Source organism: Lichenostomus cassidix, chromosome 9 (assembly GCF_008360975.1).
Source record: "Lichenostomus cassidix isolate B80296 chromosome 9, HeHo_3.0, whole genome shotgun sequence".
Lineage (NCBI taxonomy): Eukaryota > Metazoa > Chordata > Aves > Passeriformes > Meliphagidae > Lichenostomus > Lichenostomus cassidix.
In genome coordinates, this window is record NC_139490.1 from 11917732 (window position 1) to 11945688 (window position 27957).

The 27957-nt window shown below is 51.3% G+C and overlaps 1 protein-coding gene across 1 annotated transcript in view; it reads right to left on the reverse strand.

Moving 5' to 3' along the window:
• Positions 1-15370: 15370 nt before the first annotated feature.
• XXYLT1 (xyloside xylosyltransferase 1) overlaps positions 15371-27957 on the reverse strand; it is a 31535-nt gene continuing 18948 nt past the window's right edge. The window contains exon 4 of the mRNA XM_085069453.1: positions 15371-16518. Coding sequence (XP_084925579.1) covers positions 16122-16518 — 397 coding nt within the window. The 3' untranslated portion in view covers positions 15371-16121. The remainder of the gene's footprint in view (positions 16519-27957) is intronic.

Below are 27957 nucleotides of genomic sequence, written 5' to 3' on the forward strand. Positions count from 1 at the left end.
GGATTCCAGCACAGCAATGGGAGATGCTGCTCACCTGACATCCTCAGCCTTGGCCAGGCACATGTATGCATCCAGCATTCCAGCATTAGAGGTATTTGGGATACAGCACCTGTTTCCTGCAGCAGGGGCAGGACCTTTCCTATAGATGCCAAATGCAGGAGAGTACCCTACTCTGCCACAGCCCCTGCAGGCAATCACCAATCTGCTCCAGCTGTGCTTCTTTTGGGGAAAGAGGGAGCTGCACACACCTTCAAAAGCAGGTTTCTTTGTATCTTCTTATTGCTGTTGGAACTGAACACGTTTTCTGTGTAAAATCCCAGCAACAGAGCCAATGTGCTGCCAGGAAGGGGTGCACAGGGGGACCCCATCCCTGCACAGCACAACATGAGGAACCACTCACCTCATGGGGCTGCTGCTTTGGAGCATTGCCTCGCAGGGTGTCCACATTCCTAGAGGAGCCCCCTCCCTGAGCCTTGGGTGTCAGCTCCTGTGCTGTTAATCCTGTATGTGGGGGCAGCACAAAAGGCTTATCTGCCCCTCCTGGGATGAAAAGCAGCCATTGTCCCCACCCTGCAGGAACCTGCCCAGCCACCCACCTCCACCTCTGCTCTGCCTCGGTGCAATGGCTGGAGAGCCCAGGGGGAGCAGCACCTGCTGTTCTGTGCCCACAGAGAGCAGGACAGTGCCACAGCCCCCTGGAGCAGTCAGTGGGCTGGAAATCTGGAAATCATGGGCACAGGGTGTGCAAATAGCCACCGCAGAGCAGAGGCCAAGAACTGTCCCAGCATGTGTCAGCCTAACCCCCAGAGCTGTGGCTAGAACAAGGTGCAGGGTAAAGCACATCTGCACATCTCAGGGTAAAGGCGGTCACAAAAATAAAGACCAGAATAAAAAGCATAAGTCTGTGACAAACTGCATGAACATCATGAGAGTGTTGAAGGAAGCCGTGAGCACAAGGAGAAATCTCTGCCTGGACCAGAAAGGCAGAGGGTGACAAATCATGTAGGCAGCAACCCAGAAAAGGAGAGGTATTTGATAAATATTTCTGTTCAGCATTTGGGAGGCAAAAGCCAAACAATACAGCATGTTATAAAGTAAAATATAATCACAATAAAACACTTTCCATCCTACGAGGGCTTCAGGAAGATGTTAAACAATAGCTACTGGGGCTAGATTTTTAAATCGGCAAGTCTGACACATCGGAGAGCGTAAAAAGGAGCTGGGGAAGGAGCATCTAATTAGCTCCTGTGGGTCCCTGGGACTTCCCCTGGGGTCCCAGCCCTGGCACACTGCCCGTACCTCCATGGAGTAAACAGGATGTCCCAGGCCGCTCCAGCTGACATCAGTCCTGTGCCGAGGGGTGAAACAGCCCTGACCGGATTTGGTCGATAAAGGTTTGAAACGGGGAATTATCATTAGTGTCAATTAGCACTGTTTTATGAAAAAGAGATCTTGGCATATCTCTGTTCTTGAGATTGTCCCTATCAGTCACACTGGTGACGGCGCTGATGTAAGCGGCTTGCGTAAGGCTTTTGGCAACTCCAGCTGCTTGGAGAGAACGCATGGAGATACTGCATTGCAAATCCAGACACTCTGGAGCTCCCAGGGCCTCGCTGCAAACACGGCACTGCTGCTCAGCCGGGTGTTTCTGGGGGCCTCCAGCGGGGATTAATTCTCAGCCCTCCATTATTTAACAGCTTCTCAGTTTCCCAGTGCAGGTGGGAGCTGCCCAGGCTCTGGTGGAGCGATGCTGGCACAGGTAGCAGGAGCAGGCTGTACTGATAGCACAGCACCCAACACCAGGGCGAGGGGCTGCACCCTGCCAGGGGGCTGGGGGACAATCCCCTTCAAAAAGGTGCCTCTGTAGGAAAGGGACTGAACAGAGCTGTCCAGAAGGGATCTGCAGCCTCCCTGAGAGCCCTGCCCAGTGCGGGGTCAACATCTCAGGAGGGAGGGAAACTGGAAAAAGCCCAAAGAAGAAGCCGAGGAGCAATGAAGGGATGAGAAGGAAGACTTTCAATGGAGAGAAATTCCTGGGACACCATCGATGCCGGCCAGAAAAAGAGGTTAAAGGGCTAACTTGATCCCAGCTTATTAAAGCTCTTTTTGATGTGATTAAATGTTTGGCAGTGCCTCTGTTTGGCAGACAAGGATGAGAGAAGGCTGTGGTTAGAAATAAGGTACGGATTCAGTGTGTGAGGGTAGCACCCTCTGAAACACCCTGGCAAAGCCTGTGGTGAGTCCCCCACCCCTGACAAGGCTGTGACCAAGATGTGGGTAGGCTCAGTGTGACACAGCCCTGCAGCTCCCCTAGGGACAAAATCTGTGCTACAGAGCAGCCCCTTGCCAAGGGCCCTGCCCTCGTGCCAGCCCTGCATGGTGGGATGCACTGGGGCTGCAGGCAGAGGGAGAAGCTGTTGATGGGCTTTCATAAATATTGAGATAACAGCAGTCTCAGAGAGGGATCTGGATTTACAGCTGGCCTCTCCCTGCCTGGCTAAGCCCTGTCCTTCTTCATTTTCCTGGAGCAACAAGTCATTCTACCCATGGGCTTGTCACTTACTGGGTTTTGATGGATGCCTCTCCTAGGCAATTCCAGGTGAAGACAACTGGATTTTAGAATACAGAAGCAGTTTGCTGCTGACAAGAAGCAGGAAGAAAGCTTGGCTGATTAACATACTGTCTTTTTTGACATGCATGCTAGAAATAGAGGAGTGGATAAAAAGGTGATGATAAGCAATGTGATTAGAGACCCACGAAGGAAATGAACATATACTTCAAACTGGAGGCAGCAGAGCAAAACCTGAGCGACGATTAAAGATGGATTCTGCAATCTCTCCTCTTGTGGAGGCCACTGGCTTCCCTGTAATTTGGAGTGTAATTGGAGTAATTACTCAGAGCTCACCCTAAGGAGCATGGTGGAACATCATGTTGGGTCATTTCTCTCACTGGTGATGTGACAGCTCCTTGCAAATCACTCTGAAGTACCTGGGTGTGATGCCCAAGGAGCTGGGCACAGGCTGTGCTGGCCTCTGTGTCCAGCCTGTGAGAATAGAGCAAGAATCCTTCAGCAGCAGAGGCAGTGCTCAGAAATTAAATGCTGGGCAATTATTTAATTCATACTGCTCTTTCCCCCTCTCAGTTCTCCCAATAAGCATTGCTTGGCAGGCTGGGCTGCCTGTAATCCCTGCTCTGCGTTCCGAGCTGCACCTAATCCCTTCCAGTAGGCAGCTGCCTTTCCTGGTTTTCCCCATCCCAGTCTCAGCACACACCTCCTAAACAGCCCTCTGCCAGTGGCTGCATCTTCCCTGTGGCTCAGACGTGTCCTGGTGGTTCAGTGCTGCTGCAAACCATCCATCAGGGGTGTGGCAATGGTCACTCACTTTAATGAAGGTGTCACAAGCCTGCCATGGTATGCTTATGATGACAATCCCAGACACTGATCTATGGGTTACTGCTGGCAGTGACCAGTCCCCAGACAAGCTCTGTGGCTGCAGCAAGCCTGCAGCATCCCCTGCATCCCTGTCCAGCCAGAGGCTGGGCACTCCCAGCTGGCAAACCTGCCCAGCATCCCACCAAGCGAGCCAGCTGGGGCTGAGGCACCTCCCAGCTCTGAGCCATGGGCAGGCAGGCACAGCAAAGAGGGTGAAGCCACACACCAGCCAAGGGAGCACAGGACATTTATTTGCCACCTTGGGAATATCAGCTGAGGAGTGGGTGCTGCAGAAGGCACTGGGCAGTGAGTGGCCAGAAGGTGCCCCACACCATGAAGGCAGTGGGACAGCAAAGCAGCAGCAGAGGGATCTGCTCTGTCTCAACATGTCCCTCTCCAGCACGAGCCAAGAGCAGCACTGGCAGGCATGAAGGTGTGGGCGATCCTGGGGCAGCCAGGAGGGTGCTGTGAGTATGTTGAAACTCAAAGGGCAGAAGGCAGGGCACAGACTGGCCCACAGCCCAGTTTCAGTGGTTCCTCTGCCCAATGGAGGAGTCCAGCAGCACTGGAAATCAGACTATGGCATTATGCAAGGGCTCTTCATGGCTGTTTATTGCTTCTCAGAAGCCATGTAGTAATCCTGCTCCCTGCTCCCCAGCGTGTAACCTGCCAGAAGCACATGAGCTGCAGACCATGAGGGCCTCCTTCCCTAGTGCCACTGCTCTCAGGGGAATTGGGATCTCACACTCCAGCAGGAAGGGAGCCTACTCTGCAAGGTGCCCACTTGGCTGGAGCTCGTGGTGTTTCCCAGCACAGGATGAAGCACACAGTCATTTTTCCTGGCTGTGGCAGTACTCTGCCAGGAGGTGTTGATTAGCTTGGCTGGTTGCTAATTGCCAGGAAGGGCCCAACAGTGAGGTCAGGGTGGCTGTTCTCTGGGAAGAGAGAGGTCAGAGCACCTTGGTTAAGTGCATGGATGTTCAGTCCCTGCTTGGGGAGAAGGGATCCCACAGGGCCAGCGCTGGAAAAACCTACTGCTAAAGCATGGTTCCCTTTTAAATTCCATGGGTTGACACTGGTTTTGAAAAAACACAGCAAAATGTCCATCTGTGTCTCACCTTGGATCAGCACCTCACACGCTGGAGGAAAACAAAGACCATGATATCTGAAAAGCTCCTCCAAGGTGCACTAAGTCAGCTGGGCCATAGCTCCATGCTTCTGCTTGCCCTGTGTTTACTAACCACCAGCACCTTCCTCCTCAGTTTTACTGTCTTTAATTACTTTTTCCCCCAAATCACTTGCAGCCCTATTCTGAGGCTCCTGCCTCAGCTTATCCCAGCAATACTCTAAGCAAACATCCATGCTCCTGGTCTGCAGCACAGCCCCACATGCCTGTGTGCCAGGAAAAGCACTGTCTCCCTCTCCTGTGGGACACTGCCCAGGATTCAAAGGCTGGAGAGGGTGGCATGAAGAACCTCACACAGCCATACACCCATGTACAAATTCACACCCACATGCATTTTCTCTCCCTCAGATACTTGTTCCCCTCAGCCAAATGTTCTGTCACCCAGACGAAAGGGACACCTGACATTTTTGTCCAGGTGTTGAATGAAGCTGGTCTGTGAGAGATAGCAAGGGTGTTTAAAGGCTTTTGTTTATGATGTCTGCTAAAGATAAGCCTCCAAGAAAGATGAAAGATGCCCTTTGGAAGCAAGAGTAAGGCAGGAAGGAATGCCAGTCTTAAATTACTGTGAAAGCTGACACTACCTTTTATCATTCAATGTGCAAAAAGCCTGTGTCCCACCACATCTTGAAAAGCCTCTGGGATTATGAGCATGACCAATAAGACTGGAGGTAATTCCTGGCTCCTCCTGGCAAGTGCATAAGGTGACAGCAGATATTGTCTTCCACACTACTGCTTTTCCCTTGGAGGCAGAAGTTCACAAGGTGTGAACGTAAATCCATGTAGAAAGCCCAGCTGATGTTCTCCTAATGTGGAATAAACTGTGGAGAAGAGGAACCCTGGCTACAGCAAGGTCTGGGAGCAAGGAATGGCCAATGTTCAGGGCTTTCCCCTGGCCAAGCAGAATAAAGGATCACTTCTTGATTTATTTTGCATTTTGATTTATAGTCACAGACTCTTGATGCAAAGCCCTCCATGCAATACACATGGGAAGTTTCTTCAGGGCTGAAAGTGTTTACTGGACTTATTACAATCAGCACTAGGTTTTGAGTTTCCTCTCAGGCTCTCAAGGCTTTAAAGAAAACACTCCTGGCAGGTATTTCACCTGGCATCAGTCTGAAAGAAGAAAAATAGCTGAGACCTCCAAGATTAACAGTCCTTTCTGTGAGAAACATTTATCACTGTTCATGCTGTTCTCATCAATCTTTATTTCTATCAAATGCCTGTGACCAAAGATCTTTGTCCTATCTGAAAGCATTTTTCCCCATCAAACACAGATCATACAACACTCTCCCACACGTACAAATTTCAAATTGCTAGAAAATTAGTTTCCAGGTCAGCTGGGCAAGGAGTTTTGCTGACCCAGCTGTGGAGCACAATGTGCCTTTCCCAGAGGATAAAACCTCCCAGAGGGGAGGACCTGGTGGCCCTAAATAAGGGGTGATGCTTCCCTCCATCATCCTTGGCAGAGCCTTGGGAAGCCCAGCTCCAGGAGAAGGGGTGTCCAGTCCTGAGGACCTCCCTAGCATGTTCCCATCCTGCTTTACAGCATTCCCCAGCAAAAACCACCCCACAGGCCAGGAGAGCATCATGGGCCTTCCCATGAGATGCTCCTGGGAACCAGGAGCCTACCTGCTTCCTTTTCTAACAGCAGTGCTCAGAGAGGTCCCACAAGTTTCTGCTCTTCACACTGCCACTCCAGACAGGGAAATGGAACAGCAAAAATCTATGTTTATCTATAACTATGGAAAAAACATTTATCTGTCTCCACCAAATCCACCCCCATTTGTTGCAGAGGTTTATCCAAAGGCTGGAAGGCAACAGGAAACCTGGTTTTGTAGCAGTGTTGGATATGGCTGCTGGTGGCTCTGAGCTCCCTGAAGGTTGTAGGAGACACCAGAGCTGAGCAGCAGACAGAAGCTACGTGCATTGGATACAATACCTTGGATCTTCTTTCATCCAGAAAATAAACTATTAAAGATTTGCTTGAAAGGGGCATTTTCCTTGCCATTGATGTTTTCAGCTGTAGAAATAACAACATATTTCCAATGTTTGTTTGTTATGGCAGTTCACAAGGTGAAAAAACATCACCAAATTATTTCCAAGGCAGCAATGAAACTGAATTAACACAACTTGATAACATAAAAAGTAAACTACAAGTAAATGGTTTGAACTTCAGCAGTATTTGCAGCTGATAATGATAATATTCAACTGGTGAGATGCTATCCTAATGACACACTCACGGAAAATAAGGAGGAATATTTGTTTCCAGCTAATTGCTGAGCCTGTATGCCACGTAACACCACAAAGCACATTCTGAATAAATCATCATTTGATCTTGGAGGTTATGCAACAAAATTTCTCAATTGCCTTTTCTCATCATCAAAAGAATTTTGGGATTACAGGGGAGAATTCATTTTTTCAGCTCTGAGAACATGGAAAGGCAGAGGCGTGCCCTGACAAGCCACTTATCTGTGTGCTTTGCCATCTGCAACGACCTGGGGATGATTCCCAGCTCAGACACTTCCTGGAGTTAGAGAGCAGGGATGGTGGGATTGGGCAGAGAAGCTGTGTGCTGGAATCCCACTGGTGCTGCTGCCCAGCCCACACTGCATGGCAGCCTCTGTGCTGGGCACACTCCAAAGCTGGGCAGGGGGGAGCAAAGCAGCCTTTGGCAGCACCCAGACACCCCTTCAGCCACCAGAGCTCAGCACAGCTCCTGGTGCAGCTCCTGTGCTCTGCCCCAGGGAGGCCCATGTGGCTGAGGGGCAGCAGCTCCTCCCTTCAGTGCCCACTGCACACACCTCACTGCTGCTGAGCTCTGTGTGTGCAGCCTTGGCGATGGATCACTGCTGTGCCACAGACTTCAGCATTGTCCCATTGATCTGTTTCAGCACAAGTTATCATTTCAGCATAAATGCTATCTCACCTGGCATTGCACCTCTGTTTGTACCATCCAAACCAGGTGTCCCAGAGCAAAAGCTCCCCTCTCCTGAGACCAGCACCTGCCTCCTCTCCTGCCAAACTGAGCCTCTTGGCTATACATGACTCAGCTTCTTCCACAATGCACCATACATCTTTTTTACAAGGATGGTTAAAAATACCAGTTTGATCTTATGCAAAAGACTGTGACATCTGAGAGAGAAATTAGGAAGAAAGCAAACAAACTCGGCTCTTAACTAAAACTGGACAGCAGCAGAGCACAGGACTCTGCCAAGGGGTCTCCTTAACAGCACCACATAGCTCCTGGGCCTGCAGCTCCTGCAAGCAAAATGAATGGGTTCAGCTGTTCTCTCCACATCTGGAATTTGGAGAAATTGGCATGCATTTTACTGTGTTTTACAGTGTGAGCACAGATGGTCTGTAGGAGGAACCCTGAGAGCTTGGTGCTTGCCCCTGTGATAGGCAGTGTGCACTGGGCAGCCCTGGTGGCAGTGCTGGGACCCCAGGATGTCACTGACATCCCAGTGCCCTGCCACAGCTGACAGCTGCAGAGGGTGTCTGCAGTGTGGGCCCCATGGGACAGATGCCTTCCCTGGGCCTGTGTGGGACAGCCACAAGTGTCCCCTCCTTCAGCCCAGCCCTGCTGCTGGCCATAGCACAGATTTAGCTTTGGTCATGTCCACGCCTGCTCTTGCAGTACCAGGAGGTCACTGTTCTACAGGCAACTATAAAGGGCTTGAGCACTTGGACAGTATCAATTGTGGTTTTCTCACAATGGATCCACAAAAAGCGAAGTTATTTTGAGAAGGATAAATGTAGCCCAGACCATTATATTTAATTCATGTCCGCCCACAGCCCTCCTGCTCTGCTGAGTGTCGTGGCACTTCAAACTCCATGTCCTGTCCTAGATGTGACTTTGGGGACAGGACAGCTTCGCTTTATAGTGTTGCTGCTCCTCCAGGAGGAATTCTGGCTGCAGGAGGTCTCCCCCAAACAAGCTCTGCTACCCTCCAGTGCCACTCTGAGCACCCATGTGCACCCTTCCTGGTGCTGTTACAGGCATGTCCCCAGCATCCTGCACCACATCCTTCCCAGCCTGCACACAATGCTCTGGGCTCCTGCTGAGCTGCCCACTCCCCAAAGCAGGGTGGGCATCACTCCCCTGTGAGGGATATGGAAATGAAGCAGGTAAAAGGACCCACAGCACCTCTGGACACCTGGCTCCAGGTCAGCCTCCCATACCCTCTAGTCTGGGACTGGAAGCTGAAAGGACAGCCAGAAAATCTTGAAATGCCTCCAGGCCCCATGTTGGACAGTGGTTTTTCAGCCTCTGCTTCTTTTTTACCTTCTAGAATCAGGACAATGTGGTCCCTTTGCAGGGAGGCTTGGCTGAGCACAGGCTGCAGAAACTCATGGGCAGGAGGAGCTGCAGAACTGCAAACTACAGTAACTTCATACTGGAGACCAGAGAGTAATTTTTCAGGATTTGTATGTGATGCTACCAGCCCAAATCCAGCTGACACATTTATTCATTAAGAACCTGGTACTGTGTTTTTATGACAAATGGATGACTGCCTTGGCACTCGTTACTCAGCCCAGCATTATTTAAAAGCTTCCTTTATTATGATTATTTGATAATGCAGCCTATTACACACAGCTCTTCAGGGAAGGAGAGGATGAAACATTGTGCATTTTATATCCTTGTTATTTGCTGGTAAAACTTCACCAGAGCAATGACTGGTGAAAGCAATTTAGTGGCATCTGCTGAAAAAATTTTGAGGTTTAAAAGTAAATTACTCATGATGAGATATTTCATTACATTTGCTTTAATAATGCTGACTTCTTGTATTTCCTATTTTTGCAACATTGGCTGCTTTAAAAATGTGAAACACTGGGGTGTCAGCACAGGCACGGTGTGCTGGCCTCCAGTTTCTCTTTCACCATAAGGAATTTTCTTCTAGATCTCTTCCTGCATCTTTTCCAGGTAAAATATTTTTAACCTGGAAAATATCTGGTGAATCTTACACCAGCTTTCCCATCCTTTTGCCTGACTTGGGAATCAAGCTGCTAGCTTGGGTTACTAGCCTTCTTCTTTGAATGGCTGCACAGAATTGGCATCCTCCTTGCCTCTGCATAGACATGACAGCGAATTCCCATTATTTAACTGGAATACACCTCAGCCCTGCTGGACTCCAGGCACTGCTGTTTCCCTTCTGCAGAGTGCAGTGGTTTACAATGCCAGGACATCTTGACATCTTTTCCAGTTACTGAACAAAAATTGCTGCTGGAAACCTTTGCTTTTCTATAGCACTAAGAATTTCCCAAACCACTGAGCACAGATACTGCAGCATTGCAAAATTTTGTTTATTCCCAGGAGAGAGTGTGAACATTGCTGTTTCTCCTCAGCTGCACCATCCTTGTCCATAACCTGAAGGCTGCTTTAATCCCTGGGGATGATTCCCCAGAGCTGATGCACAGCACTCTGCCCAGCACAGCCTCTGTGCCAGCTCCATGGGCTGATGGAACACAGACCAAGGGCATTTTCAAGGCCAGAGCTGTGGCTCTGTAAGTGCAGCCTGCAGGATTCACAGTCAGGCAGAGCATAGCCTGGCATTTTGGCCATGTAGCCCACCTGCCTGCTCTGTGCCAGTGGTTCTCCTGCCCCGTGCCCACAGAACAGCTGCTGAAATGGGTGCTCCTGGTGAGCCTCCTGGGCACAGCTTGGCATGAGCAGCAAGGAGGGACAACCATCCTGCTCTCCCTGCACAGGTGGGTGCTTGCCTTCAGCAAGGTGAGGAACTGGGGGATGTGCTGCCTCCCAGATCACCTTCCTGCTCTCCACAGCTCTTCTCTGTACCCTTGGGTTCTGTCCTCCTACACCTGCACTTCCCACCATCTACCAGTGATGAATTTTGTTCCCATTTTATTACCTACTGCTCCATATCAGCCACATTTTCTGCAGTTCTTCACACTGGCTCTACATTTCCCCCTCCTGAACAGCTCGGCATCAGTGGCAGGTTCTGCCATGCCACCATTATAACCTATTTTCCAGATAATGGTTTTTATTGCAGAACCATAGGGCCTGTCAGCTCAGCTGAGCATCCTTTACCTGGCCAGCTCTCCATGGCCCCATTACACAACTGAGGGGCCCAATCTTACACACCCAGTCGTTTCTTCCCCTACTGCTGCTGGTGTTTTTAAGTATTCCATATAAAACTCCTCTCTCCCTTGAGCTCAGCAGATTATGATGGAAGGGGATGTCTTTGCTGAGTTCCCAAGGTAGCTAGAGAAGTCCTCCAGCATAGAAAAGAAATTAGTTTGAAAGGAAAAAGCACACAGGAAAAATATACAGCTTTTCTTTCTGACACACTGCCTAGAGCTCCATGTGCCACAGGGCATCCACAAATGGTTCATTCCCTAAACTGATATTGTTCTCAGGACCTGAAAGTGTCTGTTTATCCTGACCAGCTCCAAGGAGGGGATGTGTTGTGACAAAGGCCCCAAATATTTCAAAGCTGCAAAATTCACTAAGAACAGGACGTCTCTAGGTGATAAATTGAGACAGTTCATGCAGTGCCTTCTGTGAACAGGGCTCTGCTGGCAGCTTGTAGCTTGCACAGCTTTAGGATTGTCCCCAGCAGGGTCACAAATTGCTGCTAAATGATGGCTGAACAGATCTCAGGAGCAGGAGGAGAAGCTGGCACTGGAGCTGTGCTGGTGAAGGCTATCACTGGGGACAAGTGCCCTGCCAGGGCTGCACGGTGCCAAATCCATCAGGAATGAGCCAGGAGAAAGAGCTCGAAAATGCCCATCTGTCCTGACAAGAGCTGGAACCCCAGGCATGGTTTTCCACCTGCCACAACAGCAACATCTGCCCTCAGGAAAAATCTGGCTCTCAGGAACACCCCACAAACTGCTGAGCTCATGGGTGGGCCAATCCCTCATTGGTGGGCAATGCCAAAGCCTCCTGCAGCTCCAGACCTGTGGCTCATTCTGGCAGCTCCAGACTCTGCTTTGTTACAGCTTTTTCTTCAGGTAGGCAAATTGTCTAAATTAACACAGAGACTTTTGGTACAGTACAGCTAATGCCCATGGAATACCTCAGGAAGGTAATTTGCTCCAAGTGCTTCCCTTGTTAGCAGCTGATTAGTGAATAAATAATTTCCAGAGGAGAACTGGACAAAGCAAACCCCACTGGCAATGAAAAGGCTACAGGACCGGGCAGCAATTTCTGTGCAATTAGTAATTAAATACACAGAGGCTCGTGTTGGTCAGAGACAGAGCTACTGAAAACCCATCTGAAATATCTACAGGCGCTGGGGAACGTGTCCCTCCATGGCTCTGCAAAGCTTTTGAGGAAAAGCTCACAAAACATTGCAGCAACCAAAAAAATCTGTATCAAAAGGAAAAGCAGGCAGTTGCCAACCCGTGTCCCAGGCTTACCGCTCTTTATTTTTGCCTTTTTCTGTGTCCCTCAGGACAGATTTCATGCTGCCCATAGCTCTGCTGAAGGCAGAGGGGTGGTTCTGGTGCCTGCCTGCTCTGCTGCTGCCAGGCATTTCTCAGCAAAGGCAAAATAATAGGTTGGCTTTTTTTTTTTTTTTTTGGTTTGTGAAGTCAGGAACTCCATCTTAGCGCTGAAGCCCGTTGTTAGGCTTTGTGTTATTCTTGGCACGCTGACCGAAGTGCGCTCAGTATGAATAGCAGAGCTGAAAAGTAAATATTGTATCCTCTGGGATGAGTGGAGAGGGAGGGCGGTGATATTGCTTAATGGAGCACCCCAGTGCCTGTTTGGGTTAGGCTCACAGTAATTGCTCCCTAGGTGAGTTTATACCAACAATTGATCATTTCAAATGGGAAAGAAGTACAAATGAGTAAGAGAATAAACAGCGATGGTGTTATGAAATGCAGGAGAGGAGAGCAAAAATCTCATGCAGCTACAGCTCAGGGCTGGAAGCAAAGCTGGACGGAAAATCATGAATACTGTTTTCTCTACATGCAATTTCTCATGAATGCTGAATGATACAAGAAATTTAATTTTCCCCTAAAGCTTAAGCTACAGCACTGCTTTCCAGAGCCTGATCTTCTACAAAGGAGGCCCCTTTGCTCTCCCATCTCTTTCTCCACCCTGGAAAAGCATGGGGCTCTCGACATGAGCAGCATTTTGCAGTGAGCCAGCAGGTGAGAAGACAAGGAGCAGGAATCTGTGATGGAGCTCTGGGCTGAGTAACCTTAGGGTAAAGTCCTCTATGCCCTTGCAGAGACCCTGGCTGGAGCCACTGCAGCTCTCCCATGGGTGCAATGTACCCTTGCCACCAGCCTGTGCTGATGGGACTGATCTCCTGCTCCTCACAGCTGTGTCCCCCTACTGCTGTGTGTCACAACATGTCCCCACTTTCCAGTTACCCAGTGCTGCCTTTAGCCTGCTGCATCTCCAGAGGGGCTCCAGCCAACCCATGACCAGGCTTTGCAACCAGGGGGTGCTAGGCTGGTGCTCTGCTAGGCAGGGCACCAGCGCTGGCCCAAGGACATGGTGCCAGCCCCCGGTGACAAAGAGCTGCCTGTCAGTCCCAGTGCTGCTGCCACAGGGTTACCACAACAAAGCCTCAGTGCCCAGGGCCAAACTGGTGCTGCTTCACAGTTTCTGAGCATCTCTTACCATGACTGTGCTGGCAGCTGCTAGTGCTGGTAGCTGTGGCCTTGGGCCAGCATCACGGGACCAGGAGGGAAGGCTCAGGTCTGAACTTGTGTGCCTGGAGCAACCCCTGTCTGAGGACGGGCTGCAGCACGAGGGTGCAGGAGGGCAAAGGAGGATTGGGAAGGAGACTCCCCATTCTTCCAGGAATTTCCATTGGAGGAGAATTCCCATTCTTCCAGGAATTTCCACTGGAGGAAATGCAGGGGGTGGCCCAGCAATCACCATCCACTGGGCACTCAGTGCAGTGACTGCCTGCAGGGGATGAGGGCTCCTGGGCAGCCGGTGCCCTCAGGGATGCTGCCACTCCAGCCAGGCACAGCAAGCTCTGCTGCTGCCCCAGAGCAGACCCTGTGGCAGCACCCTTGGAAAAGGCTGAGCCGGCAGCCTCACGAGCCAGCCCCAGGCTGCCACGGCGGTCTCTGCTGCTGAGCTCATTAGTGCCTGCAATCAGCAGGGCATGAAGGGGAGATAATTACACAGGGAGCACGGCTCTGGCTACGTGCAGGGTCTATAAATAGCACCGTGCGGTCCTCGCTGCCCGCGGAGCTTCGTCACGGCCCTGGGGACCGAGCGGCTCGGGATGGGGCTGGCATGCTGCGTGGGGAGTGTGCCACAGGGCTCTCCGTGGCGCCTGGGGAAAACCAATAAAGCTCAATTAAATGTTTCACTTAACTACGCTTTTCCTAGCTGGAAAAAAAACGCAGTGAGTTTCCCAGTGGACTGTGATTTTGAACCAAAAAAAAAAAATTAATTTATTTTTTGAAAAGTACCTAAGCAAGAGGTTTCACCCTGGGGCCATAGTGGCCACATGTAGGTGTTTCCCCTCCACGGAGGGGACTTCCCCTCCACCCTGGGACTCCACGGAGAGGGAAAAGTGCTCCCAGCCCTATGGAGAGCATCACCTGGCTGCAGGTAGAGGGTGCACAATGCCTGGCCCAGCTCCAGGGATGGCTGTGGGGCACAGAGGGCACCTGACCCCACACAGCCCTGGCTCTCAAGGTGTCATCCTGTGACATCCATCATGGTGTTTTCGGGCCAGCCCTGACACCTACAACCACCCCAGAGCTGTTCAGTCCCCAGTAAAAGCCAAGTTTGTTCATCACCCCACCCCTCCCCAGTGCTGGTGACACAAGTGGCCTGGCCTGTATTTCCAAACTGATGGCAAGGTCCTGCCCTGGCAAGTGAAGCCCCATGTGTCACTGGTGCCACTGGTGTGCCCTGACCACTAAGCACCAGTAACCCTCCTCATTCTTCAGGGTGCATCATCATGGTGCATCACCTGCCCCAAATCCTGCCCCACTGCAGCCTCCAGCAAGGCTGCCTGCCTTGCCTTGCACAGTGAGGCTGGATCACCCTGTTTTTTGGTGAATATGTGAGTCTAACACAGCAGGGTACTGCTTCTTTCCCTCACCTTTAATCACCTCCTTGTTGTTCCTTCACTGGGGATGAGAAAATACTTAAAAGATGAGGTTTTGTGCTACTTGGAAATGCATTGATTCAGCCCATCAGAGAGGGCAGGGTTTGGGCTGCAGCCCATACCACAGCCTGCTGTCTCTGCACATTGGTTCAAGGGAGGAGAGCCTCTCCCCCAGTACGCCTCTCCCATGGGCACAGGGGAAAGAGCCAAGGGTACTCCTGCCACATATGGTGTGATCTGTTATTAGGTTAAGCCACAATCAGGTCCTCCTCCCTCTATCTTGCACATGCACATGACACAGATGCCCACACAGGGCGTAAAACACGCTGGGCTGGAGGTGGTTAATGAGCTGTGCACAGCCCTGACACAGACCTGTGCAGGAGCTTGCCTGCCAGCCAGGCTCACCGAGGCAGCATTTATTTAGGGAACAGCATGCTCAGCCTGAAGCTCTCTCATTCACAGCACAGGCAGTTCCCAACTCCTTCCAAACCAACCCTGGCTACAGTGTGGATGATCTTTAAAATCCAGCTTGTTTGTTTGCATCACTCACATGGGACAGATGCGGGATAAGTTATGTGGGGCACCACATTCAACTGTCCAGCAGATACACATCAGCTACTTTTTAATCATGATAAGAGCAGGAAACCTCCTATTGCACAGGACTTCAGTTGTGCCACAGAAGAACAGCCAAGCATGTCTGACATCTGCAGCTTTATTCTCGTAAGAAAGGTTAAAGGCAAAGCTAGAAAAATGAACCTATTGCTATACACTCACTGAACACTTCTAGGACAACATAGGGCAGTAAAGCTTTTATTGCTAAGAAGAACCAACAGAAGGCTTTAAAGCTCATCTAGCATTCAATTTTTGTTTGTAAATAACCCAATTTTACGCAGCTTTTCAGTCTTTAAAGCCCTCTCTCCTTTCTGGAATGCTTCGAAAGAAAGATGACCTGAGGACAGTGTCTGCTCTCCAGAGGGACCACACCAATGCTCTGCATGAGGTGCAGAATTGGGCCACTGAAAAATGATGAATGAAACCCAGCTGCCCGCTGGGGACTCTTGCAACCATCAGACAAGGCAAAGCTGCACAGCACCCAGGGAGCTGGACCCTGCCAAGTGCAAAAGCAGCAGTCTCTGATGGCCCCTCTGCTATCCCCCTGCCCCAGCAGCTGAGGCACAGGTGAGCACCATGGACTTTATCAAGCAGAGCCAGGAGCTGAGCCCTGGACACAGTGAACTGTGGATGTCCTGTTCCAACAAATGAACTGCCCTTCCTCTTGGAGGATGAGACTACAGGCAGTGAGATACTGAATGATCTTCACATCCCTAGATCCCTTGGGATGTGCTGAATCAGAGCTGCTCATCCTTCCTGAGGGACTGTTGGTACAGCCACTATGGCGTTGCAGGTCTTGCTGCAGTCAGAGCTGCTCCTGGGGGCAGTGGGTGCCTTAGTCTTCAGGGATCGGGGTGTTGCAGTTCCCATGGTAAATTTTGACCTCTCCCTCACACTGGAAGTACTGGTCAAACACATCACTGTATCCATGGTCCCTCCACCATGTGCAAAGCTGCCTGTTCCACGTGCAGTCAAGCACATGGAAAAGCTCTGGGTGCTCCATCCCCACCATAGTGAAGAAATCCTGGTCCCCAAGGTGGCCCTTGAAGTGGTACTTCTCTGTCAGCTTCTGCACCATGGTTGGCTCCAGCAGCTGGTTGTAGAGCTTGGATTGCCTCATGGCTTCCAGGTTCAGGAGCAGGACACCACTGTTGAAGCCTGGCAACCCATCAGGAGGGGGCTCCCCCACTTTGGTTTGGGGGTTCTCACGGCGATACTGCCAGAAGGTGTGCCTGGAAAGAGAGGAAGAACAGGAACAGGGACGTCAGGGAATGCAGCCTGAAGAGCAGCCACCTCAAGTCTGGGCAGGTCTGCATCACAGCACAGGATCTACCACCCTCCCAAGGGATCTCACAGTGCTTGTCTTCTGTCTGGAGGCACCCAGCCTCTCAGAGAAGCCAGTGCTTCACAGGCTGCCTTTCTCTCCATCCGCCTGCACAGGATATTGCCCAGACTTCAAACCACTCTGCTTACCATCTCCTAAAGCCCCTTTTGTTTCTACCAGCATCATTCTGGTGAGCCAAGTGGACACAGGATCGTGTGACTGCTCACACGGCTGTGCAGGGAGACAAAACCACATCCCCAGTGCCTTGGGCGAACCACCACAAGTGTCCTAATTTCCATTACCTAAGCAAGCAGTCCAGAAATGTCTTTGGCTCCATTCTCAGTCCTGGGTCAGAGAATACACCTCACCATACATACACTGGCTGCTCCCACTTGCAGGAATTGAATTAATCCCATGCTATTCCCCAAGTAGCTGGATCTGCCCCCAAAATTGCTCCCATTCAGTCTGAAAGTCTTCTTCCCCCACACAGCATTCTCTGCTGCAAAGCTGAGCACCTCAGAGCTGTCTGAGCCTGTGGTTCAGAGGAGCGCAGGAAGGACCTGTGACCCCCACCACCATCTGACAGCCCAGGGCTGCCAGCACTGCTGTCTCCTTTCAGCTCTCACACTTGAGGTAGTTAGAGAAGGGTTTTTTTACACCTTGCTGTGAAGATGTCAAGGAGAAACACTGTTAGAAAGAATAAGCCAAGCCTGCCACTAGTTCCTCTTAGAACTTGACACCATCCAAAGTCTCCATTCAGCTCAAGGCCACGAGAACTTGTTGGTAGATTTGGCACCCAAATGTTTGAAGTAGTCCCATGCTTGGAAGCTGAAGCGGGACTCCCTCAGATATAAGAAGATGCAGGGACATTTGCCCCTGGGACAGCTCCAGAGGCAAGGTGGGTACTCCTCCCACTGCAAGTATTTAAATTTAAATTTTTCTTTTCTAAGAATCTGTGTTGAGCTCCCACAGGCACATGCTCAGGGACTCCTACAGCTAGATCTACAGCTCATCTCCTAGAGAGATCAGACTATCAAATCCATCCTTCTGGCCTGTACTCTGGATCCCCAGCCCAGCGAGACTGACCAAGGTGACAGCCAGGATTCAACAGCCACCAGCAGAAAATATAGATCTATTAATGATGTCAGCCATGAATATATTTTTTATTTCCTGATCTGGGGAATCACAAGCAGCATGCAGCATCACTTCCTTAAAACTTTCCAGGAAAGCACTGATATTTCCCGTTTTATTAAGGGTCTTTACACCACTCCCTTTCACCTGATTCAGAACGGAAAGGGTTTTTCCAAGTGCCAGTTTCCCAAGGAAGGAGGGCTCAGTCTTTAAGCAGTCATGTCCATGCTTCCCAGGGAAGGAGAGCAGAGGATGGGCTGCCTCATCAGAGCTTGTGGGCAGCAGTGTTTGCTGGATCTAAAGGGAATGGAAGGGACGAAGGGCTCTGCCTCTGCAAAGAGCAGTTGTGTCTTGAGGACAGGCAAAGATGACTCATGGATGGGTTGCTCCTTAGAAAAGGAAGACAAAGCACTCTCCACACAGCGTTAGAGGGAAGCCCAGCCTGCAAAGACAAGCCCCAGCCACGTACCAATCAGCCTCCTGAAGTGCTTAGATCCAGGGCTCTGAGAAGGGAGTGGCTCAAGCCCACCTCTATGTCCTCTGTTCTCTGCTCCTCCCTAGCAGTGCCAAGAAATCCATCCCCCTGCCTGGAATGTTATGCTGGAAGCTGACAGGAGGGAGAGGGTGAGCAGTGACACAGAGGGGGAGCACCCTTCCAGCTCCACAGCAGTGAAGCTGATTCCTTTCACGTTCTTACCTCCAAACACACACTGCCCAAGCTAAGGGACAAGACTGCAGCCACTGCAAGCAGCCAGCATAAGAAAATTGCAAGCACCCAGCCCTCAGCACTGCCAGGCCGTGGTGGGGCAAAAGCAAATCTTTATCAAATGACTCAATTTTTCAGCAATGCTGTTTCCCAGATGACTCGCTGACGGCTGATAACGTGCCCTTTTCTACAGGAAGAGGAGACAGACTGACAAGCAGCAATTGTTCAGCCCTTCCTCCCAGTGCTGGCGTGACAGGGCTGTCCTCCCCCGCCTTGCATGGGCTGTGGGGCTGGGAGGGAGGGTAGGGCCATCCCTAGGGAGTGATGCTGAGGTGAGATCCAGGATGTGACGAGCTGCAGGTGGCTCTGTAGCGCCACTGGGTTGGGAACCTGCTCACAGCTGAGCACAACAGCCTTGCCACTGCTGGGCTCAGGCCAACCGAGGGAAAGGCATTCTGGCAAGGCCACTGCCAGCAGCTGTTTAGCCTGGATTTTTCTTGGCTTTCGTCTTTCAAATGGAGAGTTTTGGTGCTGTCCTGTAGGAGACAGGACAGCGAAGAGTGTGGCTGAAATGCACCTCCACCCAGTTAGAAGTGGAAGGAGTGGTGACTATGAGAGTATTGTTCTTTTCAGAGGAGATGGGGCTGGGGAAGCACAACAACCAGCCAAACAGCTGACCTAGCCTGCACCCACTCCACTCTGTCCTGCCCAGCATTGGCCCTTGGCACCCACCTCAAATTTGGGCAAAACACAGGGGGAACACTCCAGAGGCTTGATGAGTGCCCTGTCAGGATGTGTCCTTGAGACAATCATCAAGGAACTGAACCCCAACTGGATGCAATGGAAATGTCTCCCTGACCCAAGCCCCTGGAGTGGCTAGGCTCTCCCTGGGAGCAGGCAGTTCAGGCAGGGCAGTGTGCCCTCCTCTCTGTGCCCCCGGCAGCAAAAGCCCGGGCAGGAAGGCAGCCCGGAGATGCCGGTCAGCACCAGGATGCATCGGGGCAGGAAGCTGCTAGCCGGGAGAAAGGGCAGAGAAAGGAAGAGGAGGCATTTGGGGCTTTTGTTATCTGCTCTGACCCATCTAAATGGGAGGGGACAGAGGTGACCTGTGGCCCCAGCCCCCGTGCCATGGTGCAGGGGAGCCGAGCGGGGCCTGCTGTGAGCGCCTGCCTGCAGCCCCAACAGGCTTTGCTTTGAGGAGCTGTTTATAAACAGAGCCGGCGTGTGCTAGGAAACATCTGGAGAAGAGCATTTCCAAGCATTCAAACGCCAGGCCCAGGCAGCCCAGATAAAAAACCCTGCTTCCAGCAGGACTTCCCCTGCTGGCCCAGCACAGGGCGCTGCGGCTGCACCTCCCTGCCTCACAGGCCAGTCATGAGTCCAACTCACAGAGCTACCATTGCACCCTTCCAAATGCCTCGCTGGGGACAGCTGCCAGGGCAGGAGGGACCACTCCACCCACCAGCTGTATTCTGCAGGGCCTCCTCTTGCTTTCATGCGCAGCAAGGGACAAACACTGAGTGGGGCAAAGACTTTGTCCAAATTTGTGGAGTTCCTCTCGTTTACTTCAGCTCTGTGTTATGGGACAGCTTCAGGCCTGCACAGCCTCTCCCTCACCAAAGGGGAAAGCAAAGCCAACAGTCACGGGATAAAGCCACAAAAATAGGGGATCTGCAAGATTCTGTATGTAATAAACTTCCCAGAACCAGTCAGCTCCCTGCTGGAGCTCACTGGTTTGCTCCCACCTCTTGCCAAGCACTGCCAGAGTTTGGGCAGCTGTCTGGGAGGGCAGGATGGGCAGCAGCAGCAGGCCAGCACCTTGAGGATGTGTTTTGTCAGCAAGCCTCTCTCACAGGGGTCCGGGACTGGGGGACCCTGAGACCCATCCAGCCACGCATGAGACTCCTGGAGCAGAAGGGAAGCATGGGCTGCCAGCCATCCCTGTCTGAGGCACTCCGACAGCAGCCCTGCCAGCCCAAACACCAACTAAAACAACAAGCACACGCTCTTGTACCTCCAAATACGCTGTTCTGTTCCTGAGCCAGAACACAGATGGCTGCTGGTGTTATCCCCAGCTGCAGGCACGTGCCCAGCTGGCAAACACCACTGCTGCTGTGCAGTGAGCAACAAGGCACAAAGCACACCTTGATCCCTGCTCTGTGTGCTGCCAGGACCCTCCCGGGGTAGCAGGAGGACACGGGACCTGGCTGTGGTCCCACCAAGCAACCCCTGGCTGAGCTCTGAGCTGCCCACCTGCTGGTGCCTGGGACCTGCAGGGCCCCAGAGGGCTGGCCAAAGAGGCAGATGGGATGGGAGCCTCATTGGGAAGCATGCAGAGCCCTGATGGGGACAGAGGATGTATTTGAAATGGGAGAGAGCAAAGGAGAGACCCTGATAGCAGCTTCTGTCCTGCCTGGAGGAGAAGGTGTAGGCAGTGGGGAGGGAAGAGTGATGGGAATGACACCATGGTCTGTTCAGGGGGTGATGGTGGCCTTCCCCCTTAAACCTTAGCAAGAAGTAAGAGCACAGCCAAGAAACTTCCCTGCACCCTTCTCCTCTTGGCTAATCCTCACTGTGGCAGGCAGCTGTCAGCCCCTTACCATCATGGTGTTCAACTGAGATCAACCCTCAGCAAAAGGCCAGCTCCCCTCCCTGCCTCTCCTCCCACCTCCAGAAGGCATTGCTGCAATGAAGGTGAGCCTTTCCAAGTTTCTGCCGCACAAAGGGAGGCAAGCACCCGGGGCTGCACCCAGAGCAGCATCCAACCAGCTCCCTCCTCCTGCCCCGGCAGCTGGACCTCAGCCTGGCGAGCTCAGCGGCTGTGCAACAAAGCAGCCCTTGTTGCTAATTGCTTATTTTCCATGTGCAATTGCTAAATCCCTTAAGGAGCCAGGACAGCAGGTTCAGTACCAGCCCAGTCCACAGCATGTTAACTGAGGCTGGGCAGCTTGTGTAATCCAGGAAATCCCAGCTCCGTGCTTCTCAGGAGCACCATGTACCTAGTGATGGGCAGTGGCATCACCAACACAGCAGTACCCCTTCCCCAGGGGAAAATGTCACCCTGGGGCAAAACAACCCCAATTTCCGTCCTGGGACAAAGGGCAGGATGTGTTGGTGTGCACAACGGGACCACCTTACCCTTCTCTGGTGGGTTCAGGGTAAAGGTCCAGCTCAGGCAGGACCTCCAGCCCTCCCATGGAAAATACTGATGAAGCAACAGACTGAGCTCTTCAATGAGGACATCAGTAATTTCTTAATAAACTTCTCACGTAAAGCACAAATTATGTCTGTACAGTGCTGGTCTCTACCACAGCCCAGCCTGCATGCCAAACTTTTAAAAGGCCTGTATTTAGAGCAGCAAATTGATTCTCACTGATGACATTTCTGTGTGGACTTAGTCCAAAAATGGGAACACTTAAACAGATGACAAATGACAACTTGTGAACACAATTTGTGAGCAAAACCTTTCTTTGGGACAGATTTTCAAGGGTGGCCTTTCTCACCACCAAACATTTATACACCCCATGCCAGTGCTAAAATCATCCTCCGAGTAGAGGTGGGACCATAAATCCCTGTCTGGGTCACATCAGTTTCCTTCCCTCTATAGATCAAATGCCTGTGGCACTGGTGAGTGCAGAGCAATGACCTGTGTGTGTGTCAGACCATCCTCTATCAGCACCAGTACAGGAAGGGGCCACTGGGACACTCTGGAACACTGTGGGCCTAATTACTGCCAAAATGGCAGATTTCTATTAACAACTGTGAATGAACTCTGCTCTAGCAATGCTCTCCTGTGCGCTTTGAAAGCACAGGCTGCCTGCTCTGGGCCACCCTTGCCTGCTGATGGGACTCTGAGGAACAGGGGAGATGCTCTCCCTTCACAGAAGCTCACCCGCTGCTTAATATTATTAATAGTATTTGTGCTAATCAGTGCACAGTTGTGGTTGTCAGGTCTTGTCCAATTTATTGTTTTCAAATGAAATTTCAAGTTTGCATTGTAATGGGAATAAACTTGACAGGTCCTACATATTAATGATATTCACAGCTGTAAACAACACAACCCTTTACCTTATTAAATAATTTTTTTAATCAGAGGTAAAGCTGAATTCCTGAAATTAATTCTGTTGCCAGTTCCTTGCAGGTTCTGCTTGTTCTGTAATTTTGGCTGCTTCTTGGCAGCCACTGCCAAACAATTCCTAGAACCGTTTTCCTCATGTGTCGAACAGCAGCACTTGCTACAAATCAAGTCAAAGTCTTGAAATGGTTTAAAAACAAAAGTGCACAAAGTCTGGGGCTTGCAGGATTGTGGGCAGGCAGCATTGACATCACAATGGCACAAATGACAGGGCACAAATCCTCCTCCCTTTACTCCTGAGGGGCTTAGAGAACACAGAGCCCTTTGAGGAAGCCAGCTCCCTGCTCCCCCAGGGGAAAAAGCCCTTGGAAAGGAGTAAAGTCACCAAATCAGGGCCACCTGCCTGCATGAAAAGTCCATGAAACCAGGAAAAATCAGACAGGAGGACCTGTGTGCTGGAGATGGTTATCTCCAATTCTGGAAAGCTCCATTGCAGGCAGCAGCCCACCTGTACTGTTATATCTTACAACCACCACTGCCTCAGCCAGGGAATCCAGCTGCGCCTTGCTTGCAGCTGTCAGCCGTACTTTGGGGTTTTTTTAGATCCCAAGAGAAGGTACAGAACGTACTGTCTCAGCCCAGACTCTGACAGCCTGGCCTGGTTATGGATTTAGCATTAGCCTGCTCACAGCCCAGGATAACTCCTTTCCTCTTCCAAACATCTGACAAAGTGACTTAGCGCCAGTGCTGCTGAGTTCCCAGAAAACTCCCAGCACTGCAAGTGCCGCAGGCTCCACATCCAGAGCTGCACAGTCCTGCTTCCTCTCATTAATGGGCTGTTGGGGCTTCTCTGGGTTATTTCACCAGCTCTCAAACAAACAAAATGCATGTCAGCGAGCACACAGCACACTTACAGCAGCTCCCACATGATCCCAAGCAGAAACAAAGCTTTTCCTTTCTACAAAATAATGTCCTGTTTGAGATCTCCCTAGCTTTTAGGCAGAGGCAAAGGTGAATGGCCTTGCAGCCACACAGGGACCTAAGTGTCAGTCCTTTGTAGTCTGTAGCTGTCTCTTTGATGTAGATATCCTTTCCTGCTGGACAAACTTTTATCATTTCCAACACTGTGGATTCCCAAGACGCCTCAAGCTTAAATTAGCTTCTTGCCACAGAGGACAGCAGAAAAGATCTCACCCACCAGCAGATATGGAGGCAGCAGCCACCCTTCCACCCCCAGCTGTCTGCATTTCTGGACCTGTGAAGCTCTGGGACCTCTCCTGAGACCCACCTTCACAGCAGGTATCTTTCTCTTGGCTGGTGGGGGTAAAAGCACCCATCTGAGGACCTGTGGGTTAGGTTCTCCCTGTTGCCAGCAGACCATTCCTCCCCAAGGAGACCTCCAAGGGGAGCATGATGGGGGCAGTGCTGAGGGCCCCAGGTGGTGCTGGCACACTGGTGGGCACCCAGAGCCCACTGCCACTGGTGCTTAGGCAGCAAAGAGGCTGGGATGGCTGTGGGGATGGGAGCAGGAAACACAGCATGGCACACTGGCCTGGGTCAGGCTGAGGCTGCCAAGAGCAGCTGTGCAATCAATACTGCTGCTCTTCCTCTCACATGCCACCAGTGTGACCTGAGGGATCCATAACCAGGAAACGCAGCAAGAATAGGGTTTAAGCTCTGCCTTTAGTAATCTGAGAGCTTTCAGGACATTTTGGGGAGTGCCACAGTATTTCTCCACCCTGTTCCTCTCAACCATGGGGCTGCTTTGAAATAAGGAGTCTTATCCCTTTGGCACCTGGCAGCACCGAGCTCCTGTGCTTGGGAACAAGCACTGAGCCAAGCCAGGCTGGCAGGGAGGCACAGGTAGATCTCGGCTGCATTGGTGTGAGGATGCCATGGTCATGACCTGATGGAAACTCTGCTATGCCCCAGCGGCAGCAGGTCCTGGTCACTCCCATGCAGGCTGCGTCTGTAACACTTGCCTACAAGTTTCTTAGCAGGGCTCAATAATAGCACCAGAGAGCCTGGACTTCTCAATTTGGCCAGACTCTGGCATGGAAGGCTCAGTGCAACAGTAATGTTTATACAGACCATCATTCACTCACTCTATGCATCCTGGTGAGCAGGACACTGCCAGCACAACTGAGCAGCTGAAATGCTGCAGGGGACAACTTACTTTTAATTAAGGTTATGATGCTGCAGAAGCACCTCCTTGCATGGAAAGCCTTCTGGATGATGCAAACTTCAGATGCAGATTCTAATCTTTCCATCAAAATCACTCCCACTGAAGCCAGAGCTCCCAGTCTTGGCCACAGTGCAGGCAGACATGTGAGCAGGCATATGTCAGGCTAGGAAAAGGCTTTTCTGCAGGCCAATATCCAAACAACAGCCTGGCAGGAGGCATCCAGTGCTGCCATGGAAAGCCCACAAGCATCTAGGAGGCTGCTGCACAGTACCAGCGTCCTCAACAACCCCACTGTGGGGGCAGCCTCTTGTGGGACAAAGCTCTGCCTGCAACCCCATCCACAGAGGTGTTGACCATAGCTCGTGCCACAAATTGCATCCAAAAGCCACAGGAAGGACAACATGCCTAACCCATGGACAGGGTGCCTCTTTTCCCTGCCGAGGCTGGAGAGACAGAAACCTGACGCCAATGGCCTCGGACCTCAGATCACCTCCTTCACCCGACATGGGCTCCTGCCACCTCCCCCTCTGCATCCAGGACTCCCTGCCAGACACCACAGGGTGATCCATGTCCAGTTTCAGCAGGAGCTACTGCTCCACACAGGTCACTCCAACCCACCCTGAGCGGCCCCAAAGGAGAGGCCAACCCCAGACTGTGCAACAGTTAAATCCCAGCGCTGGCCTAGCAGGAGGGCCGGGAGATCCTGTTGCTCAGAGAAATGTGTTTGTCCAAGACAAACAGTGGCCGGGCATTGTTTCAGCATGAGTCAAGCGAGTGGAAACACTCCCGTGCCATCCTGTTTTGCTGTCTGGAGGTTTCCCCTACCTTCAGGATATGCAGACAGGCTCCAGGATATTTCCGATTTGCTGTTCTCTTACTCCTCCGTTTCCCGTAAGTGTCTGTGCCCAGTGCTGCTCAGTGCACCAGCACAGCAGCCTGAGCCTTCTGCAGCCCAAACCTGTGCCTAGAAAGTGCAGACTACAGCCAGGCAACCAATGGGCAGCTAGTGGGAACAGATGGTGGACTGATCTCCATCCATCTTTCCCATTGCTACACAGCAGGAAAGATGGCACCCAGACCCTTCCTGGCCACTGGCTTACCCTGCCCCAGGGATGTGAGTCCACAGCTCCATGAGCAAGCTCAGGACAGCTCTGCTTACTTGCCCCAAGTCCTTTGATGCTTTGGGGCAAAGCTGGTGCTGCAGAGAGCTGTGTGAAATGGCAAGGAAAACGTGAGTGGCAACACAGAGACCCCACCATTGCCTCGTAATCCTCCTCCATCCCCTCAACCATTTTCCCAGCTGATGCTTCAAGCCTGCACACATGGCAAACCACACAGCTGGAGCTGACACCTCTTCTTTCACACCTACAACACGTTTTTGTCTTTCTAAAAATATAAAAATAGCAAAAAAAATTTTTTTTACAAAGACATCCATGCTTTGTCAGCTCATGTTTGTGTCTGCAAACCCTTTTAGCAGCGAGGTGTGAGCCCTGTGGGATGCAGGGCTTGGCAGGAGGGCAGGCTGGAGTTTGCACAGCTCGCCCCACAACGGGTGATCTGGCGACAAAAAGGATCAGGAACTTGTTTTCACATGAAGATCAAAACAACACAAGAAGAAAAGCACAACATAGCCCAAAGTGACCCAGAACGTCAAAACTGCAACAACAGAAAGTTCATCCCAAAAATGCAGCCTGTGAGGGCTGTTATTGCTCAGCGTGTTTGTCCCCACCGCGGGCGACGGGAAGGGAAGAGCACGGCTGTGGCTTGGGTCAGGTATTCAGTGCTCAGCCCCATGATCCTGTGCCTTGTCCCCTGCCATGCTGAAAGGCTCTCCAGCGGAGCACCCCAAACCTTAGCTCAGTCCTCTTCAGGCACACCCGCTCCCACAAACCACATCCAGGCAGCAGAACACCATCCCCACTCCCTAGTTATGCATGGAAATAATGCAAAACCCCGCAGAGACAAAAACAAAGCGATTCCACCCTAAACTAATTGCAGGCGAACAAACACTTGATTTATCCCGTTCCAGGCTGCACTGCTAACGAAGGGGATCTGCCCTGCCGGGCTGACCGAGGCCACAGTCCCACAGCCCCGTGGCTGCTCTTGGCTGCGGCTCTTCCCTCCATCCCCCTTTAAGCTCTAACAATTGGATATGATTAACTGGGGCTGGATTTACCATTCTGGGCACCAAAATCCTGTCAGGACACCCAAAGCAGATACAGAAGCCCTCCACACTCTGAGCATGGTGCCACCCTATGGAGACAAGACTTCAGCATCTGTGTTCCTCTAGTCACAGCTCTCCCTGCCAGGAGTACAAATCAGGAGAGAGGCAACACTTACGCCACAGACAGAGAGATGTCTTTTTCCAGCTCAGGAATAGTGGTGATTTCTGTAGTTTGAGCAACCACATGCTCTCATATGTTTTAGGTTTCCAGGAAGCAATTGGTGGTGGTTAATGACCATCAATCTCCTGCTGATGAACTTCCCTCTGTCTTTACCCTCATCCCATCTGGATGCATGAGCAGCAAGAATGGTTTCTCTGGATCTTTGCAGCTCAGCCTTTGCCTAAGAGTGTACTGGTCAAGTCTTCAGAGGCTCAGTAGGGAAGTAGGCTTCCAGTAGGGAAGGAAAACACATACAGACCTCTCTTACTTTTTTATCTTTCTCCAAAAACTTTTCCATTAGGATTAGCAAATCTAGCCAAGCCATCTCAGATGCTCAAACTCAGCTCTGCTGAGATCTATTGAGGCATCCTTGAGTTGATTATCTGATTTACCCTGAATTAAAAGAAAACCACAGGTCCACGCTTGGAACAATGCAGGCTAAACTAAACCAATTTCTCTAAGCACCAGCCTGGAAATATCTGTGTCCCTGAATCCCACCAGTGGTCCGTGAGTGGGAAGGACTGGGCCACACCTTGGTGAGTGGTCACTACCACAGTTGGCAGTGGCTGGTACCCCAAGAGTCTGAAGAGCAAGGGACCATGGGGCTACCCTCATGCTTGCAAGCCTAGGTCACCAAGAGTTGCCCATGCAGCCTTCCCCAGGGGAAGCAGAAAGTGCACTGAGACACTCCAGGGACCCAGAACCTCATCGCTGCCCAAACTCAACTCCTACTCTCTGCAATACTCTCAGCCAAAACTTCTGAGACCCAACACACAAACTGAAGCTCTAGAATGCAATTACAGCACCTCAGCTTGGCAAACATGTCTTTAGATGTACTAGAGTCCAGGTATGGATTTTGGCACTGA